We start from the raw sequence: 19,191 nt of genomic DNA on the forward strand, positions 1-19,191 counted from the left end.
CGCCCGGAAGCGGCGGCGCACGCGGCCGGAAGCGGCGGCGGCGATGGCGGCGGCGGCGGCGCGGCGTGGGTCCTTCTCGGGCTCCGGCTCGGACTCGGAGGATTCCTCGCTCTCGGACTCGGAGGTGAGCCCGTGGCCGCCGTGGCGAGGCCGGTGGGGAAGGGCCCCTCGGTGCCGGCGGCGCGGACTGACCGAACTCTCTCGCAGCTCCAGGAGGCCTTCGCGAAGGGCGCGCTGAAGCCGGGGCTGAACGTGGTGCTGGAGGAGCGGCCGAAGCGGCGCAATGACACGGTGAGCGGGGAGCGCGGGGCCACCAAAAGCCCCGGCGGGCTCGGTGCTCCGCGCTGCGGGGCGGGGGCCGGCTGTGGCCGGGCGGCCCCAGGAGCAGCCACCGGTGCCGCTCGGCCACCGGGCCGGGTCGGGCCGTGCGCTGCTGTGCTGAGCTGTGCTCCTTTCACAGGACGGCCTGAGGCAGTGCCTGGCCGAATTCAGGCAGCAGCTGGCCTGGGTGGAAAGGCTGGACGTGACTCTGGGCCCGGTCGCGGACCCCGTTTCTCAGAGTGCTTCTGCGTCTGATGCCGTTGACCCTGAGAATGATTTCCAGAGAGAGATGAGTTTGTAAGTGTCAAAAGGAGATTTCATGTGGCGTCCCAGTATGTTGCTCCGTTTTTGGAGTTACGTTTCACCAGTGTGCTACAGGTTGCTGCAGGCTGCTACGCTGGCTGTCACTGTGCTACTCTTGGCCATGTTATTTTACATTCGATGGCTCTCAATGTTTTCCAAAATAACTACAAATTAGTGCTAGTATATTCAACTGCTGTGTGACTGAAAATAAATAATTTCCCTCTTCATAGCAGACTTCATCTTTTGCTGAGTTTATTTTAAAAGCTCCTTGATAGCAGGACAAACTAACACAATTTTTCTTTGTGGGTTTGTTTTGGTGCTCTTACAGTTCTCTTGTTTTGCTTTGCCTTTTATATTCCAACAAAAAAAACCCCTATAACTGGAAATAAGATAAATGTTCATGTGCAAGATATAAATGTTAATGTTGTACTGGCACCTAAGCCGCTTTCAGTAGCACTGGACGTCCACAGAATGGTGATATAATTCCAGACCAATGCGTGCTAGATCCCAGCATCAGCCTGCTTGTGTGAGCAGTTTGTGTCAGCACTGTGAGGTGCCTGACATGCAGTGACAGGGCTGCTGCAGTGACAGGCTGCTGCAGTGACAGCACCAGTGCAGTGACAGGGCTGCTGCAGTGACAGGGCTGCTGCAGTGACAGGCTGCTGCAGTGACAGCACCAGTGCAGTGACAGGCTGCTGCAGTGACAGGGCTGCTGCAGTGACAGGCTGCTGCAGTGACAGCACCAGTGCAGTGACAGGCTGCTGCAGTGACAGCTGCTGCTCTGCTCTCTCCCAGCTACCGGCAGGCACAGGCAGCTGTCCTGGAAGCCCTCCCCAGGCTGCATAAGCTGCAAGTTCCCACGAGGAGGCCGGATGATTACTTTGCAGAGATGGCCAAATCAGACCAACAGATGCAGAAGGTACGTGCAATGAGTGGCTTTCTTTCCAGTGTAATGTGAGTGTTTTAGTCTGGGGTAAGGATTAAATTTAAGGTGTGACATATGAGTACTGACCATTGTCGCTTTTCCAATTCCTGTGACAATGATTTGGTTTGAAACTTTGTGACAGGAGATTTCTTTTTATTTAGGTTTTTGGTGCAATGTGCAGAGTTTTATAACAGGTTGGATGATGAAGTAGAAAAACACAATTTCTACTTTGTCCTGGATGTGTTTAATATTAAAAAGGGAGAATTTTTCTTAGTATGTGTAACAGTGGATGTAAAGTTGCCTGTTTTTGCTCTTTGTCATAAAACTTGCAGTTGACTGTGGCTTTAAAGCAATTCTTTTTTTCCTATTTAAGGAAAGACACCTTTTGTTTATTGTCAGTGTGTTCCGGTTTTCTGTGATTTTAAATGGTATGTTATTGAATGAATATGTTTTGGATAGGAGGTTAGATTGGTGTAGGAAATAAGTATTTCACACATTTCCTTTTTGCCTGTAGTCTTTGTTCAAAATTGAACTCTATTTTTTGGTTTACATTTGTTAAAAAGACTACATTGTATAAATTAAAGAAGCATGAGCTGGAGTCTAGTTTGAAGATTAATGTATCATTGGGTCACTATTCTGCTTTCTGATGGAACATTTCTAGATAAGATGAAGAATGATAATTAGCCAATACTAAGGTTTAAGTCAATCCTGCACATCTTTTGCTGACTTGCATTTGAAGAACAGTTTTTATCTCCTGCTGGAGTCACTAGACTGAATCACAAAGATGTGTGTTGAAATTTTTGTAATTCTTCATAAGGCAGCATCCTTATAAAAATGTTTGTCAACAAGGAGGAAACAAAAATTATATTTTCTACAGGATTGTTGTCTTTTCTTCAGTGCTTTACTTTTAATAATGACAAGAAAGAAACTATTAAGTCTTTTTCATACACCCAAATAGACTGACAAGTTACTCTCAGTTCTTTAGAGCCTATTATATGGCTTTGTCTTCTCTCTTGTGTGAGTTTTGTCTTTTTTAGCCAGATTTTGGCTATAGATCAGTACAGAAATTATAAAATTATCTTTTTTTTTATGTGTTACTAATAAATTTCGTTTTTTTCTATTCTCTAATTAGATTCGACAGAAACTTAAGAGTAAACAAGAAGCAATGGAAAGATCTGAGAAAGCAAAACAACTCCGTGCAATGAGAAAATATGGCAAGAAGGTGAGGAGCTACAAAAGGGACATGTGCAAAAGGATCTGTGAAAAGAATTTAGAGCCTGAGTGGGGAGCTGGAAAAGTGTGACCACAGGAGTCTGGCTAAAACACACAGATCTGTCTAGTCTTCCATCTAGCTGCTCTGAAGGAAAACAGAACAAAAGTATGGGACACTGCAAGGAACAACACTAACTTTCTGCTTCTAATCTCAGGTGCAAGTTGAGGTTCTGCAGAGGAGACAAAAGGAGAAGAAAAATATGTTGAATGCAGTCAAGAAATACCAGAAAGGTAAACTCAACTTGTCTAAGGGAACAAATGTGTAAGGGCAGTAGTGGTGTGTGAGCAGTGCAGGGCAGTGTGAAGTGGTCACTGTGTCTGTAGTTCTGGGTCTTGAGTTTGGAAAGCTGCTCCTATGCAGAATTGTGTGCCAGTGGCATGAAAAACCTCCCAAGCAGCTGTTCTTCAGTGAGGATGACCTGTTGTTATTACTTGCTTAGAGTGAAAATTTGTATTTTCTGAGATGTAGCTGTGATGTCTTCACTCCTGCAGGTCTCTCTGACAAGCTGGACTTTCTAGATGAAGAGCAGACGTCATCTCAAGGGAATAAAAAAGGCAATGCAAGTCAACGGACAAAGAAGGGGTGAGACCAGAAATGAAAGATAGTTAAATACAGAATGTCTGATTTTTCAGTCTTTTTAGGGGATAATTTTGGGGAACAAGAAACTGTTCTGTTTAATGTTAAAGTAAGTCCAAGGTGGCTTTCTGTTCCTGAAGAGAAGATGACTATGTCCAAAATGGAACAGAGACTGAAATGTGGTAATTTTTGCATCTTTGTTAAGAGAGGAAAGGTTTATCATGGTAGATGGGAGACCATGAGTGTATATATTTGTGTCTTGAGAGCTTTCTGAAACAAGGAATGTAGGCAGTGATGCTGGTTGGTTGTTTTTCAGACCAAATGCCAAAAGACGATACAAAAACCAAAAGTTTGGTTTTGGTGGGAAGAAGAAGGGCTCAAAGTGGAACACAAAGGAGAGTTTTAATGATGTATCCAGCTTCCAGTCAAAAGTGGCTCACAACAAAGGCCCAGGAAAAGGAGGAAGAGGAGGAAAAGGAGGGAAAAAAGCCCTTAATGTAAGTAAAACGTTGCATGAAAACGATCCTGCTTGGCTAGGAAGTCAGGCTATGTCTGGCAGGGAGAGATGAGTGCATGATAGATGCCTCCAGCCTCTGGAAGTGATGCCTGTCTTTGGGAGCTAAGCATAATTTAGTTACTAACAGAGCTGGGGACAGTGGTTTGGTAGAAAAATAAGAAAGGGAGTTAAAAAGTGCTCTTTGCTACCTGTGTTCCGAAACCTTCCTCTCCGGACGTTCTCATAAATACTCTCTCTTTGGTATCGTCCCCAAGCTATAGAGCTAGAACAAAGATGGAGAACATGAAAATAAAGATCTGAATCTGTCCTTTTTTTTTTTTTTTTTTTTTTTTGCAGAAGAGACCTGGAAAGAGAGCAAGGCAGAAAATGAAGAACCGAGCCCGCTAAGAGAACTGTGCTCCCCAGTGGGGTTCCTGTGTTTCTTTGTGTTGCAAGATGTGTTTCTGCTGTCATCAAGCAGTACACTGTGGAGTGAGCTGGATGCTTTGCAGTGGCAAGGAAAAAAAGTCAGTGGAAACCAGTGCCTTATCACTAATTTTTTTTTACTGTCTGTTTTGTTGAAGGATTTTTTTCTACTTAAAGCTTTGGTGTGTGAACGCATTAATTGATTTGCACAGAACTATGTGTAACTCATGCTTAACTGTTCAACGAATGGTGGCTGAAGCCTGCCCTTTGTACCCTTCATTCTGACAGATTTTTCCACCACTACTCTTAAGAGGAAGGTTGGTGACCTTCAGTTCTGATTCGTGTTGCCAATGTCTGAAGCTTTTTGAGATGTTAGAGTGTTTTTTTAGACTATTTGTGTAGATGGGTATAGGAACAGCAGTGAGATGAATACAGAGCCTTACAGATAGGTTTATTTGTGTCACTGTTGTCAGGTTGTATATCTTGACAGATTAAAGTTCTCTTTTCTATTGCCTGTCACTAGAAATCTGCCAGGTTTGCTAGATAACGAGCAGGACCTAACACATTAGATGTCATTAACATTCATCTGTGGCCTTCCCCCGTGCTAGTCTTTAGTCTTCTCTCCCCGTGGTGCAGGGTAGCCATGGATGGTAATCTCAGTTGTCTGGCGTGGGAAGTAGAATCTGGTATCATTGCGGTCGAAAGGAACCTGGGAAACAAAAATGACAAACAGTCATGAGCTTTTGCTAAAACCAGTAGTAGTAGTCCCTCCTGGGGGGAGTGACACATGATATTCCACTGCTGAGAAATGTCCAAATGGCAGAAGAGAAGGGTACCACTGTACTGTTCACTGCTTTGTCATGGTCAAGCCTGACAAATAAGGAAAACCTAACAAATTAAACAACATCATCAGTTCTGACTCTAAAAATCAGACTTGCTTCCCTACACACATGTTTTGTTGCCTCAACCCTGCCAGACTAATCCTACCAGCAGTTCCTTAATACCTTAGAGCCCAGCTGGGATGTCTGTCTCTACTCTTGTCATGAGTAACTAGTTTACTTGATATATAATATGAAACGTCAATGAAAATTGTCTTATTTTCTTATTTATCTTAGTTCTCTTTATAACAGGCCAAAATTTGCCTTTCCCAAAACATTAATCTGCAAAGTCAGTCATCAGTACAGCTGTTAGCCAGATATGATTGATGTCTCAACTTGTTAATCATATTTCTTTTCCTTCTGTTTATTCACACTTCCCCAGACAAATCCTCACTGGTGTATCTGCTTTGGGTATACTTACATGATTATTAATTTTATGGTTCTGCTTGCAATTTGTTTGAAAGATGCTGTAAAGCAGCACATTTCTTTTTACAATACTTCTGTACGTCACTTCCCATTGCTCACTACACCATTTCTCATGGCTGAACACTTTAATAAACAGCCCTGAGTACAACTGTGGCATTTGGCAGTGTGCTCTCACTGTCACTGTAGTTGTTTTGCAGTCAGGTTTCTCAGGGGAAGTGTACTGCTTCTCTTTTTACAAGTCTCCGCCAGTGTGAAGAGTCCTCTTAGGTGTAAATTTTGTCAACTTGTTTTCTGTGAACAGCTCTGTTCACTCCCTGTAATTCTTGTTTTCCTTGTTTGTCACAAATTGTTTTCCTGCATGAGTATTTTTCAGTGTGGCAGGCCTAATATCTCTGAATCCTGTAAAGGGCTGAGTCTTTAAGTATCCTACTCACCAAAGGTGTTGTATGCCAGCCAATTTCTTGGCTTTCAGTTTGTGGCTCTGAGTATTTCTTTCTTGGCACTTCTGCTGCACGGTGAAGAAGATTCAGGAATTCATCTGTCATTTTAAGAGACACAAATACAAATGAAAGTGTGTTTAAAAATTAGTCACCTGTGGGCATGTGTTAGAATGGGACATCTTAACACTATCCAAGCAACAACAAGAACAGCAACGGTAGAGGCAGCCTCTGTGCCTCTGTGAATGATACTGTCAGAATGTACGGTGACATTCCTACTCAAATATTTCCTGAGGAAGTTTCAAGATTTGCCTGACAGTACTGTCCTGTTAATTCTGGTATCCCTGTCATTGTACTGCAGCATCTTACTTTTCCTACACCACATCTAGTACGAACCAGTGCTCCATGACAGCTCTCAACTTTCTCAGTTGCCTGAGACCTACAGCCTTTCCCTGGTCTGGTTTGCCACCCTCCCCAGTCTTGAATAGAGCAGGCCAACCTTCCCGGACCCATTAAAGTTTTTTTGACAAAATTAGCACGTTAGAAATAAGGGAGCAGCTGCTATAAGGGCTCTTGTTACCAGTGTTCTAAAGTAAGACTGGGCAGTCATTTCAGCAGTTTAACCTGTGTGGTGGTTGGGTAGAATCTGCAATGGCAGGCAACATGTACATACAGAACATACTCCTAGGTATTTTTGTTTTCCCGAGAGGTTTAGATTCTCAACTAAAAGTTTATAGTATGAATATAAGGAATTGTATATATTTTAAAGGTGATATATATTTTAATTAAAAACAAAAATGAGAGCATAATTGCATGGGTGCAAACTTGTGCTGAAAATGGAAAGTAATGGGAAAGGGCCTTAAAGTGGAAAAAAGCTGCTTTACAAACAAAAATCATAAATGAGTTTAACTTACTTATATGGTCACAGAGGTGTTTCCACATACATGATATTTGAGACTGATAATTATTAAATCTTATGTGTTAATAATTTTCTTATGTAGTTACCACAAGCTTTTCTTACCATTTATCGGTTCCTGTACATTCTCATGCCGAGACATTGGCTTCCTAGCAACCATGTGAACTGGAGAGAAATGAGACAGGTGAATGACTTTAATGTGAATTTGGCATCACAGCCAGGTATAGAATATGTGTTATTGAACTGCACGTGCATAGAAGAAACTGAGTTAGAAATACTGATTAATGGCAACTTCTAGGAAGGGAAGGTCATTAACTGTGATAAAGGCCCTTTAATAGGACGCTGCCTGTGCTTACCATATCAGAGTCCCACCCCAGTCAAGGCATGGCCTGAGTGCCAAGTCTCAGGAAATTATTTTTCTTTGTTGTTTTATTAAAAAAAACTAGACCTGAAAGAATCTATACCTGTGCTATCACAGACTGTGAATTGGCAGGTAGAAAGCAATCAGATCCTGAAGGAACAGGGTGTGGTGTTGGGGCCCGCTACCCTACCTAGGCTCTGTATTTGAACTGAACTTGTAAGCTGCACATCCTAAATAGTTGCCTCACTTCTATGTGGTTACTGAAGGCACCATCGGGGCAAGTGCGTCATGTCTTGGTTCTGTCTCTGAGTGTGCAGATCGGTTCCCTAGGCAAAAGTTGCCCTTTCCATCTTCACCCCTCTCACTGGCCACTGCTGCCCCGCCTGGGCGCAGCTGCGTTCCAGCGTGCAGCTGAGCACTGCGGGCTTGCCTCCGGTCCCCCCGACTCCCCTCACGGCTTTTCATGTCCCCGGGGCTTTACGCGGGTTCCCTGTGGCCGCGAGGCCTCACCGGGGTGGAAGGGGTTCACGGTGTACTGCGTGAAGAGCAGCTGCCAGCGGCGCTCCTTGTTGGCCCGCTCGGTGCGGAGGCGGTTCTGCAGCGCGTCCGGCGGGTCCCTCTCGCCGCGGGGCGCGTCCATGGCCGCGCCGCCGCCGCGCGTCCCTGCCGGCGCGCGTCCCTGGCAACGCCCGCCTGCTGCCGCCGAGGCCGCTGATTGGTCCGCCCGGCGCTCCGCCTCTCGCCCCTCCCTTCCTGCCTCCTATTGGTGGTCGAGTTAAAGCCCAGGGCGCTGATTGGCGGCGGCGCACGCGGCGCGTTTGAACGGCCGGCGGGGCGATGGAGGCGGCGGAGCTGCGCTGCACGGCGGCCGTGGAGCAGCCGCTGCCGGGGGGACTCGCCCCGCGCCGCCGCGTCATGCGGAACGCGACCGTGCTGCTGGGCCGCAACGAGCTGCGGCAGCCCGTGCTGCGGGTGGCCGGCGGCAGCGGCGCGGCGGCGGCGGTGCTGAGCTTCGTGCTGGCCGGTGACGCCGTCCGGCTCTTCACGCGGTTCGCGGGCGAGGGGCGGGCGGCGGTGCGCGTGGGGCCGGACGGCGCCCAGGTGCTGCTGTCCGACTGCCCCCCGGACGCGCTGCGCCGCTTCCTCCGCCTCCTGCGGCTCAAGGTGGCCGCCGGGTCGCGGGACGCGCCGCGCCGCCCCCGCCTGCTGGAGCGGCCGCCGCCGTCCTTCTCCGTCATCAGCCCGGTGCAGGACCGGGACTTGCTGTGCGGCCCCGGCCGCCGCCGCCCCGGCGAAGAGCGGGGGGAGCGCCCGGCGGAGGTGAGTCCCGGGGCGAGGGGCGGCCCCGGGTAGCGGCGCTCCCCGCACAGCGCACCCCCTCCTGTCCCGCAGGTGCCCCGCGCCGAGAGGCGGCCCCCGGCGAGGCTCTCGGCGGAGCAGGAGGCGGTGCTGGGCGCCGTGCGCAGCGGGAAGAGCATCTTCTTCACCGGCTCTGCAGGTAAGAGCTCCCGGCCACTCTCAACTGCTCCCCGGGGATAGTCCTGGCCATTGACCTGTTGCTTCTCTCTCGAAGGGACCGGGAAGTCGTTCCTGCTGAAGAGAATCGTGGGCTCCCTCCCTCCGAACGTCACCTACCCTACAGCCAGCACGGGAGTGGCGGCTTGTCACATCGGTGGCACTACTCTGCATGCCTTTGCAGGTGATGGCCTGCCCGACAGCAAGGGGCTGGGAGCTCTTACTCCCTTCCCAAAGAATCAGGAGCATCGTAAAGCATTGTTTTTTGGTCTTGTGACAGGGATCGGCTCTGGGAAGGCACCACTGGAACAGTGCATTCAGCTTGCAGAGAGGCCAGGGGTGCGCCAGCATTGGCTGGCCTGCCAGCACTTAATTATTGATGAGATTTCAATGGTGGATGGCAAGTTCTTTGACAAGCTGGAAGCAGTGGCAAGGTGAGCAATTGGCAGGTCAAACTAGCAGAAATTAATTTCTCTAAATTTCCAGTCTGCTTACTTTCTTTTGTTTTGTGCATGGATACAAGGCGGCTGCTGGTACAAGACTATAACAAAGCATGAAATCATAGCATCTGGGTTGATCTTTACCATGAGATAAGTTTTGGTCATGTCCACTCCTCACTCACAGCTGTGGCTGTTTGGGTTACTTTCTTCATCTCCTGAGCTATGTGCTGTCTATAGAGCTGAATCCAGAACATATAGCTCCCCCAAAAGGTGGCAAGACAGAAAACAGAAAAGCTGTAAGAAGACAGCTATTTTCTTGGAAGACAGAAATAGCTGTAGTATAACAGCCACTAAAGAACCAACACTGCTAATGATCTCTAGGCTAGGTAAGCAAAGCAAATTTAATGTCTTGTACAAGCACTGCTAAATTATTTGAGCTTTTCTGAGGCAGCTGAGGATAAGCATCTTTCACTGCAGGTTGTCTAGGTTTGAATATACAGACAGAATAAGAAGTAACTTCTGCGACCTGGCTATATCCAGATTCTGGAGGATGTTCAAAACTTCTCTTCTATCCCTTTCAGGGCTGTCAGAAAACGGGATGAGCCTTTTGGAGGAATTCAGCTAATTATCTGTGGGGATTTCTTACAGCTACCCCCAGTCTCCAAGGCTAATGAAGAAACCAAGTTCTGCTTCCAGGTACAGAACTGTCCCTAAACTCATTCTCATACTTCAGTCTGCCTTTTTCTTAACATGAGAATGATATTTCCAGGCAAAATGCTGGAGGAAATGCATCCACATAAACATGGAGCTGACTGAAGTGCGGAGACAGACTGACAAGACCTTTGTCTCAATCCTGAGTGCAATCCGTTTAGGCAGGTGAGGAGAAACCCATCTCTCTTTGTAATCCCTGCTCCCCACTGATGAAGCAGAGGAAAGAGCAGTTTGTCACTTTTCTGTACTCTGTCAGAAATGTGTAGCTGTGAGAAAAAGCTATAAATGCTTTAGTTAATGTAGGCAGGTTTCATATATACTGCTCTGGTAAGGAAGGACCCTTCCTAGGGTCCCTCTGTAATTCCTGTGAACGATTTCAAAGGATCCTGAGCTGGCAGGGCTGGGGCACACACTGGCTCTGCTCTCTGACTTTATGCAGGTATCCTTCTCTGGCCTCTCTGGAGGCCTGTAGCTTGCACAGACTGATTTAGCTGTGTGGAGGTTACTGCTGCTCAAACCTGTTCCTGATCACTTTAAAGAAGAATTCCCTTTTCCTGGCTACCAGGTGCACAGAGGAGGTTACCAGACAACTGATGCAGACAGCTGCTCACAAGTCTGAGCGTGATGGGATCCTGGCTACGAGGCTCTGCACCCATAAAGATGATGTAGACATAACCAATGAGAGACGCTTGCAACAGCTACCAGGTGAACTCGGTGGAGGAAACTCCTGGCTCTGGGGCTGAGCTCTGCAGGGCAGGTACTGGAGTGTCAGGTGGAACTAGTGCTCTGTCATGCACAGCAGCACCATCCAAGTTCTCTGTGTTGGAATTGAGGTGTCTAAGGAAAAAATTTAGTTTTTTGTTTAAAAATCCACAATGTCAGTATTTGGTTTGTAAGAGACAGAAAGCTCATTGCTTGCTGTGAGATAGGTTGGGTAATTTATTGCCTCCACACCCCTACTTTTTCTTTCTATAGCATCTTAAAAAGGCCACAGTCTATCCAGCCATGACTTGAATTCAAGGCTATTTAATTTTTTTGCTTTTTTTGGCTTGCTGGCCCTTCCTTGGATTCTTCCTTAACCTGCTTTGGAGATCTGGTGTTGGTAGTGAGTGAAACTGGTCAAAATGCTGTCTGCTCAGTTCTTATTTACTGCTAACCTTTCAATCCTGTGCCTTTCCATGCTCTGGAAGTTATATAGGGAAGAGAAACAATAGTGAGCTCTCTGCTGTTAGATGTGACTAGGTTTGTGTGAGGATGTCATAACAGCGGAGCAGAATGGGTATTAAAAGAGGAGTTACTATTAGAAATAAATGCTGAACTCCTGAAATGCTGTGTAGAGTATGATCAACATTTGTAAGTTCTGTCTTTCTTTCCTTAACAGGAGAAGTGCATGTGTTTGAGGCTTTAGACAGTGACCCAATGCTAGTGAAGTTAATTGATGCTCAGTGTCCTGTGGGTGGTAGAGTTGAGCTAAAGCTCGGAGCTCAGGTAAGTGTGTGCACATACATGTGTGATAGACCAGAACAAATGGCGTAAGAAAAATGGAGAAATTTCAGATAAATGTATAGAGTAGATTAATATACAGCATGCAAATTCAGTCTAGAATGGCTATGCCAGGCCAACAGAAGATTCTATCCCAGTTTGTGTATCTTTTCTGCTCAGAGTCTTATCCAGACAGAAGATGAGTTCAGGTTCATGTCTTGGGGACAGTGGTGATTGCTGTGACTTTGACAGACATGTCCAATCAAATTTAGAAGCTTTCCAATAGCAGAGAGCATAAGCAGTCCTTGCCTGCAGTCTCAGCTCCAGGTACAGCAGCCCTCCTCACCTGTAAAGGTATGGCACAGCTTGCCGTATTTGCTGGACTGGGTACCTGGATCTGAGCTAGGGCTGTCAAAATGGAAATGACGTAGGATTGTACTTGGTAGTAGCACTGTTTGCTTTGGAAACTTGTTCCTTTGCTGTTCCCAGAATCTGTATATGCATAGGCTGGTGATGCCTGGTGAAGGGGAAACTGCTCCCTAGATCTGAGCTCACAGCTGTGGACAGAAATAGCTCAAGTAAAATGCTGTAAAATCATGTAATTAGGAATCCTAGAAAGGAAAGACTGAAATAATTCCAATCAAATCGGAGATGGTGCTGCAATAGGCAGGATAGGATGATTTGGCCAAATCAGCCTGATGTGCTTATGCTTCCTGGCAAGAAGTTTAGCTGCAGGTAGCTGAACAGGCTGTAGAAGTGCTGCATTAAGGATTTTTCTTTTTCTCCGTAGGTGATGTTAGCAAAGAATCTTGATGTGTCTCAAGGGCTAGTGAATGGGGCACGAGGTGTTGTTGTAGGGTTTGAAAGTGAACAGAAGGGTAAGTAAGCCTTTCGATATTTTGTTGAAGGAAGTGGGAAAATAACAAAACAGTTTGTCCCTGGTGGTTGATGACTTCTTAATTCTGTTTACAGCTTGGTAGTAATTTGAAGGAAAGCAGAGAGATCTCTGCAGGCTTGGGGCTCTCACGAGCTGTGATGTCATGCACTGCATCAGCTACAGCTATCTGTAGGCCTCTTGTATTCTGTATTCTGTATGTAAATGTGTATGCTCATTTGAATTCCCTGTTTGTTCTGTTGAAGCAAGTTTTGATGAATTTTTGTTTGTTTTTCTCAAAGAATAATGTTCTGCTACCTGCAAAATGTATTTTTCTCTGCATCGCAACTGGTAAAATACCTGCCTTTAACTCTTCTGCCTAAGTAGGTGTCAAACATAATTTCAGGACATGCTATTTACTGTCTGTGGATTTAGGTTTGGTTTAGGCAGAAAAAAGGTGTTCTTAAGATGCTGACATCCTGGTTGTTGAGTGTCAGGAATACACCTCTGTTTTTTTCCTGCTTCCATTCCTACAGGGCTGCCTAAGGTGAGGTTTCTTTGTGGGGTCACACAGCTCATAAAAATGGAGAAATGGGTCATTAAAGGAGCATCAGGAGTTCATCTGAGTCGCCAGCAATTACCTTTAAAATTGGCATGGGCCATTTCCATTCACAAGAGTCAGGTGGGTGTTCTTGTACAGCTATCTATAGACTTTTACACCATTATAAACCTTTTTTCCTGGGTGAGCTTGCATTGCTGGTGAAACAGGAGAGAAAGCTGAAAGGCTCTTGCTGGGGAGGGAGCTCCAGAATGTGTCTAGCTGCAGAGAGATAGCATCTCTTTTGGTTGTGGGGCTGTTAGTAGTAGTGGGATTTCCTTAAGGACACTGCCACCTGCAGAGTTGGTGTTGGACTGTAAAGCAGCATTATTTATCACTGTGGGCTGATGAGGGTAGTGCTCCCCTGAGAGAATTAGGGATCTGAGCTCTGCAGGGTAACTGAGGAAGCTGCTGGAGCCACAGCTGTGCTCTTTGGGCTGGACTAGCCCTTTGGTGGTATGCAGCGGGGATTTCTTCAATATAGCTTTCAGTGTAACAGTGTAATATTTTCAAAGTTCCTTCTTTTCCAGAAGACTTTATACTTGATAAATACTGGTCTTGGAGACCTGTGACCTGTGAGTTTATGTCCATGCCACAGTTTAAACTAGGCCATGCTGTAAATTCTGCTGCAAGCCATGACACAGGGCTGGCCAGGCCTTACCCAAATTCTCAGGTCTCCCTAAGGACTGCTTGAGAAAGGTGCCTGTCCCAGTTAACTACTAACAGTGAAACCAGCAGGATTTCTTTCCCTGCTGTGTTGATTAGATGGGATTTATGGAGTTTGACACAACAAGAGCCTCACTGGAGTTAGTTAGTGGATCCTACCATCTACTAGAAATTTCCTGACAGTGGAAAAATGCCTTTGCTTTCTATTGATTCCCTTTTTTTTAAATCAAAACCTTTTACCAAAGATGGTACCTTGGACAGACACACAGGACAGGTTAGTGTTTATACACCACAATGTCCTTGTTTGTTTGCTCTGTAACCAAGCTCTCTGTGCCTTTGATAGGGCATGTCTTTAGACTGTGTGGAAATCTCCCTGTCTCGTGTCTTTGAAAGTGGGCAGGCTTACGTAGCCCTCTCCCGAGCCCGGAGCCTTGCGGGTCTCCGTGTTCTGGATTTTGATCCAAAAGCAGTGAGAGCTGATCCTGCTGTGCTGCAGTTCTACAGACACCTGAGACGTCATCAGCTTCTTGCCCAGGTAAAGAAAAATCTCACACTAGCAAAGGCTGCCTGTGCAACCAGCATGAGAGATGTGGGCACCAAGATGGTTTTTTTTTTTTCCTTCCTAAGCAGGATCAACACTTGTAGTGGCAGGAGAGATAAAACTGCAGAGAAGGGCATGTAGCAGGGCAGCTCTTGGTGGCAAAATATCCACTGTAGTGTTGGGGTTGTGTAGCACTACCTGGTCCTCTGGGTGAAAGGATGGGTTGGGATTCTTTGATCCTTCTCTTGCAGTAAGGAATGAAGGAGAAGTGGGCACGAAATAAATTTCTGGTATTTTTTTCTTTTTTTTTCTCCTCAAAGGATTCATTACACACCCATTCAGATACTGATGAGAAGGAGAACTGGAAATGCAACTGAGAATGCTCTTCTGGTGTCTGAGAGGTGTCAGCACAGACTGCTGAGATGCAACAATCTTGCTGTGTATATTTGATAACATAGACAAAGTCAAAGGAGATTTTTTTAAGATCTTTGCTTCATCCAGCTGACTCTGAATGCATAGAACTATCCCCATCAGACATCTCTGGAATTTGGAAGGCTTCTGCAGACCCCTTCTGAGCCCCTAGTCTTGACTACTCCTGTGTCACAAATGCAACTCTAGCAAACAAAATGACTGAACAGGGATGTGCCTGAGGGACACTTCTACAGTTTGATCTTGTCTGAGAGACCTTCCTACCCTTCTCTCCTGCCTTCTAATTGTAACTAGTTACCTGCACGTATAGACTGAGACCTGTGTGCCTTTATTCAAGTATACCACTGTTGAGAGACAGACAGTGTGTGTCCTCTTTGCTTGGATGGATTGTTCACAGGAGCTGCTGACACAAGGGAAAGCAGTGCTAAATATCTGGAATACTTGATTTGCCTGCAAGAGACCTGTTCTCGCTGCCTGACTTCAGGAGTCTGCATAACTTCTTCCACAAGCAGAACTGTCAGAGTTGCACATTGCCTGTTATGCTATAGACTTTTGTTAGTCTGTTGATACAATGAGGTGATTTTTTTTTTACCTTTTGAGATGAGCTGGCACTATTTAAAAATGGGAGGAAGTCCTACATCTTATACCCATAATTGTGGTTTTTTTAACCTTTTGAGATGAACTGGCACTATTTAAAAATGGGAGGAAGTCCTACATCTTATACCCATAATCGTGGAACTATAAGAACTATGAAGATTCATTACCCCATGAGCAAGAAGGGGGTCAGAGGAGATGGGTGCTGGTGCCCTCTTGTTTAAACACATGAGGCTCCAATTCAGATGGGAGTTTCTCCTGGAAAAAATGTCTGGCTAAATAAGGTGGAACTTGAGTGTGCAATAGAGTAATGGCTAAGGACACGTGAAATGAGCTGTAACTTCACTCATTTCAGCAAAAGCAGACATGAGCAGAACCAAGGTACTGTCTTCTTAATAAAGGAGAAGTTTTGGTCTTTGTATTTTAGCACTTTGTTTAAAGCTAAAGTAACTTGCATATTTTAAAATGTTTTACATATGGGAATAACATGAAGTAACATTCAGCTGGAACTTGTCTCTTGCAGAGGAATTCTCTAAAAAACCTTTGCAGTGTAAGCAGTTGAAGGCATTTCTTGGCAGCTGCTCTCCTTAAGGCCAGGAAAGAATGTTGACTAGCCAGTGGTTAACAAACAGAAAACAGACTTTTATAGGATTTCAAAATATATTTTTTAGTATTTCTTGTTTTGTTTTGTGTTTCTTTCTTTGGTTTGGGTTTCTTTTCCCCTGGGCTTGAGAAGGTAGAGTCTTGGAGGAAGCAATAGTATAAGGCAGAAATGTGACTATTTTTCAGAGAGGTTCTTAATGTATCAGCACATTGTTTCTTTAAAGAAGTTTGATGGGGAGCGGATGGAAGTACCTAGAGGTGGAGCTGGAGCCTATGGAAGGCAAGTCCCAAACCTTTTGCTTGGCCAGGGGGCTGGTTTCAGTTAGCACTCTTGTGGGTTTTTAAAGATGGGATGCTGCAGTATAATGAGGGATTTGTGCTGTGTTGGACTTTAAAGTGTGGGATCTGAAACACCCAGAATGTTAAAGTGAGTTTTACTGTTGGGGTAGACAGCTATGAAGACTATGCGAGGCAAGTCCATTCATTGACAATAAATCAGTTTCTGGATTGATTATGTAGGAGCAATGAGATAATGCAGGTTCAAATCCTTTAACACCTCTTAAAAAGTTCCTGTACCCCTGTAATTGCAAGAAAATTTAGAGTGTAAGATTGGTGATAATGTACAATGCAAATAAACTTCTAATTATGATCTTGTGAAGTAACTTAACTGTAGATTCATGGACATAGGGACTGAAATCTTCACTGTTGTATTTGGGGGTGTGGGTTGGTGCCAATTTGAGATAAAATGCTAAGCAGAACTTAAAGATGAAAAGGTTATCCATATTTCATTTACTAATTTACGTGAAATGTTGTGGCTGCGTTCTTGATGATGGAACTGTGGAAGCAGAATTGCTGTGGCTTTTGAAGGGCTGGCAGCTGTTGTGAGGCCAAAAGGTGTCCATCTGTGTAAATTTTGGATGTTCTCACTTCCAGCTAGAGCAGATATAGGGACAGATGCTGAGTTTGAAAGCTGTTATTTAAATCCTAAAAGAAGCAGTCAGAACAAATCTGAGCTGTCGGACTCTGTCATGGCTCCTTTTTGGTCAGGATTATGATGAGACCTTTTTTAAATGGAATAATGCTTCACTGTACATGAGCTAAAAAAACTTGTATATTTTTGTATCTTGTATATATATAAATACAATAAATATCCCTTCTTCCATGTTCTCCATAACATTAATTTTTCTTGGAGGCACCATCTAGAGCTAGAACTCAGTACATTGTCATAGGATTTAAAAAAAAATCACAACTTTTCGTTGTGGCAATTGTACTGGAAGAAGAGATGCTCCTCCTCTCTCCATTAATCCGTCAAATGCAGAAGACTGAAGGCCGAGCAGGTTTTTCCAGGGGGCTGCCCCAGGCCCGCCCCAGCCTCTCCATGGGTTACTGCGGGGACAATTCCCGTGGCTCGGGCCGGAGCAAAGCCCGGAGCCAGCTCAGCTCACACAGCTGGCCCGGGACAGGCACAGGATGGGCAGGAGCTGGCCCGGGATGGGGGACAGGGACAGGCAGGAGCTGGCCCGGGACAGGGGACAGGCAGGAGCTGGCCCAGGACAGGGACGGGCAGGAGCTGGTCTGGGACAGGGACAGGGATGGACAGGAGCTGGTCTGGGACAGGGACAGGGATGGACAGGAGCTGGCCTGGGACAGGGGACAGGGACAGGCAGGAGCTGGACAGGGACAGGGATGGACAGGAGCTGGTCTGGGACAGGGATGGGCAGGAGCTGGCCCGGGACAGGGACAGGGATGGACAGGAGCTGGTCTGGGACAGGGACGAGCAGGAGCTGGCCCGGGACAGGGACAGGGATGGACAGGAGCTGGCCTGGGACAGGGGACAGGGACAGGCAGGAGCTGGACAGGGACAGGGATGGACAGGAGCTGGTCTGGGACAGGGACGAGCAGGAGCTGGCCCGGGACAGGGACAGGGATGGACAGGAGCTGGCCTGGGACAGGGGACAGGGACAGGCAGGAGCTGGACAGGGACAGGGATGGACAGGAGGTGGCCCGGGACAGGGACGGGCAGGAGCTGGCCCGGTGCAGCCCAAGCCCAGGGGACAGGACAGGCTCCATGAGGGCACTCGGCTGCATCCCCGTGGAAAAAGAGGCTCCCATAAATAGCGGGAATGAATATTGTCTCCACGAACTGAAGAGAAAGCATTTAAACATCTGCCTTAACTGCAGCTATTATTAAGTGAATTAAACTAAGAGTTTGATTCATAATTGGTATTTCTGCTACCACAAAGCACAGCCATTCTCATTTCAAATACATTAAACCATAAGAAACTTGCTTTATACCAGCTAAAGCTCCATAATATATTTGTGTTATTGGAAGCATAATTCACAAACAGAGCATTATTAAAACCTTACCAGCTTCCAGTTTAAATCTCTGTATGGTGATTTAGCACCCTTCCTCTTCTTTATGTGACATTTTCATTATAATTAAACATGAATGTGTCCTCACAGTCTGTGCCCACAAGTCCTGTGAGCACAGGAAAGGCAGCAATAGTCCTGTTGATCTTGGATGCTATAATAAGATTGTCCAGGAATTGGACCTTCATATCCAGAATTGCTCTGAATAGATAAAAAAATGCTACTCTTAAGTAATGGAACTACAGTACATTATTGGTTGTGCTGTGAATGCTAATAATGTCATTTTTCTTGTAGCTATTACAAGTTTCTCATTTTGTATTAGGCCACTCCGTGACATGTAATTGTCTTCTGCTGTTAAATCTAAGCACTTCTATTATTAGCAGGAGAAAAGACCTGAATTGCTAGAGATTGCATTTAGATGTGTAAATTTTCTATTTTGCTGTTTCCTATATAACTATTTTATGCTTGTTTCTATTACAAATTGTAAGATGTTGTATGGAATATTTTAGCTGAGCTACTGACTCAGTAATATGGAGTACTACTTATAATTTATGAAATCTGGTTATAGAGGCAAAATAAGTTGATAAGAGGTCTAAGAGTAGTTTTTCACTTACAGTTATGGAATACTGCACTATTTGATTTTCTTCTAAATTTGTTATGGTGTTGATACAGGGGGCTGTCAGATGTGACAAAGAATATATGAAAGCCCTCCTTGGGATGGCAGCTCTGTAGGCACCAACAGCTTCCTAACTGGTACCACATGTGGTCAATTTGGTTTCAAGGTAACACATGTTCTTACTAAATTGTTTGTTACAATATTTCCACAATGACAGATATGATGTGTCTGACAGAAATTTAAGATTTTTAATGAAGATTTGTTATTATTATTATATGGACATCACTGGGGCTTTTCCCCCTCTTACTTCTCAAAATATATGTTTTTTTGTCAACAGACAGGTGAATGTATACAGGAACCACACCTTCAATCTACTGCTTCTTAAGCCGTGGGGCTATATATTGGTTTTCTGTA

The 19,191-nt window shown here is 45.6% G+C and overlaps 3 protein-coding genes across 3 annotated transcripts; 2 read left to right on the top strand and 1 right to left on the bottom strand.

Annotated features, from left to right (window-relative positions):
- Window positions 1–23: 23 nt before the first annotated feature.
- EBNA1BP2 (EBNA1 binding protein 2) lies at window positions 24–7,049 on the top strand. Its single transcript, XM_077785392.2, has 9 exons — window positions 24–124; window positions 208–291; window positions 461–618; window positions 1,420–1,543; window positions 2,682–2,771; window positions 2,977–3,052; window positions 3,314–3,404; window positions 3,715–3,895; window positions 4,252–7,049. The coding sequence occupies exons 1-9, from the start codon at window positions 44–46 to the stop codon at window positions 4,300–4,302; spliced, it is 936 nt and encodes a 311-aa protein (XP_077641518.1). The 5' UTR covers window positions 24–43; the 3' UTR covers window positions 4,303–7,049.
- On the bottom strand, window positions 4,757–8,033 carry CFAP144 (cilia and flagella associated protein 144). Its single transcript, XM_021527775.3, has 4 exons — window positions 7,849–8,033; window positions 7,083–7,142; window positions 6,059–6,162; window positions 4,757–5,029 (listed from the first exon to the last, which is right to left on the bottom strand). The coding sequence occupies exons 1-4, from the start codon at window positions 7,976–7,978 to the stop codon at window positions 4,925–4,927; spliced, it is 399 nt and encodes a 132-aa protein (XP_021383450.1). The 5' UTR covers window positions 7,979–8,033; the 3' UTR covers window positions 4,757–4,924.
- Window positions 8,034–8,153: 120 nt separating this feature from the next.
- PIF1 (PIF1 5'-to-3' DNA helicase) lies at window positions 8,154–16,965 on the top strand. Its single transcript, XM_021524828.4, has 12 exons — window positions 8,154–8,658; window positions 8,731–8,836; window positions 8,912–9,037; window positions 9,134–9,287; window positions 9,875–9,989; window positions 10,063–10,169; window positions 10,570–10,709; window positions 11,386–11,492; window positions 12,277–12,364; window positions 12,897–13,042; window positions 13,968–14,159; window positions 14,486–16,965. Exons 1-12 carry the CDS (start codon window positions 8,176–8,178, stop codon window positions 14,540–14,542), a joined length of 1,821 nt encoding a protein of 606 aa, XP_021380503.2. The 5' UTR covers window positions 8,154–8,175; the 3' UTR covers window positions 14,543–16,965.
- Window positions 16,966–19,191: the final 2,226 nt, after the last annotated feature.

The sequence above is a fragment of the Lonchura striata genome, chromosome 8 (genome assembly GCF_050655825.1).
Source record: "Lonchura striata isolate lonStrDom1 chromosome 8, ASM5065582v1, whole genome shotgun sequence".
Lineage (NCBI taxonomy): Eukaryota > Metazoa > Chordata > Aves > Passeriformes > Estrildidae > Lonchura > Lonchura striata.

Excerpts from the sequence above, each read along its gene's own strand:
- CFAP144 (XM_021527775.3), bottom strand. The coding sequence starts at position 7,978 with ATGGACGCGCCCCGCGGCGAGAGGGACCCGCCGGACGCGCTGCAGAAC. Across the intron at positions 7,143-7,848 it reads CGTGAACCCCTTCCACCCCG|TTCACATGGTTGCTAGGAAG; the intron begins GTGAGGCCTCGC and ends ATTTCTCTCCAG. Across the intron at positions 6,163-7,082 it reads TGTACAGGAACCGATAAATG|ATGAATTCCTGAATCTTCTT; the intron begins GTAAGAAAAGCT and ends TTAAAATGACAG.
- PIF1 (XM_021524828.4), top strand. The coding sequence starts at position 8,176 with ATGGAGGCGGCGGAGCTGCGCTGCACGGCGGCCGTGGAGCAGCCGCTG. Across the intron at positions 9,288-9,874 it reads AAGCTGGAAGCAGTGGCAAG|GGCTGTCAGAAAACGGGATG; the intron begins GTGAGCAATTGG and ends TATCCCTTTCAG. Across the intron at positions 13,043-13,967 it reads TTTCCATTCACAAGAGTCAG|GGCATGTCTTTAGACTGTGT; the intron begins GTGGGTGTTCTT and ends TGCCTTTGATAG.
- EBNA1BP2 (XM_077785392.2), top strand. The coding sequence starts at position 44 with ATGGCGGCGGCGGCGGCGCGGCGTGGGTCCTTCTCGGGCTCCGGCTCG. Across the intron at positions 1,544-2,681 it reads CAGACCAACAGATGCAGAAG|ATTCGACAGAAACTTAAGAG; the intron begins GTACGTGCAATG and ends TTCTCTAATTAG. Across the intron at positions 3,053-3,313 it reads AGTCAAGAAATACCAGAAAG|GTCTCTCTGACAAGCTGGAC; the intron begins GTAAACTCAACT and ends TCACTCCTGCAG.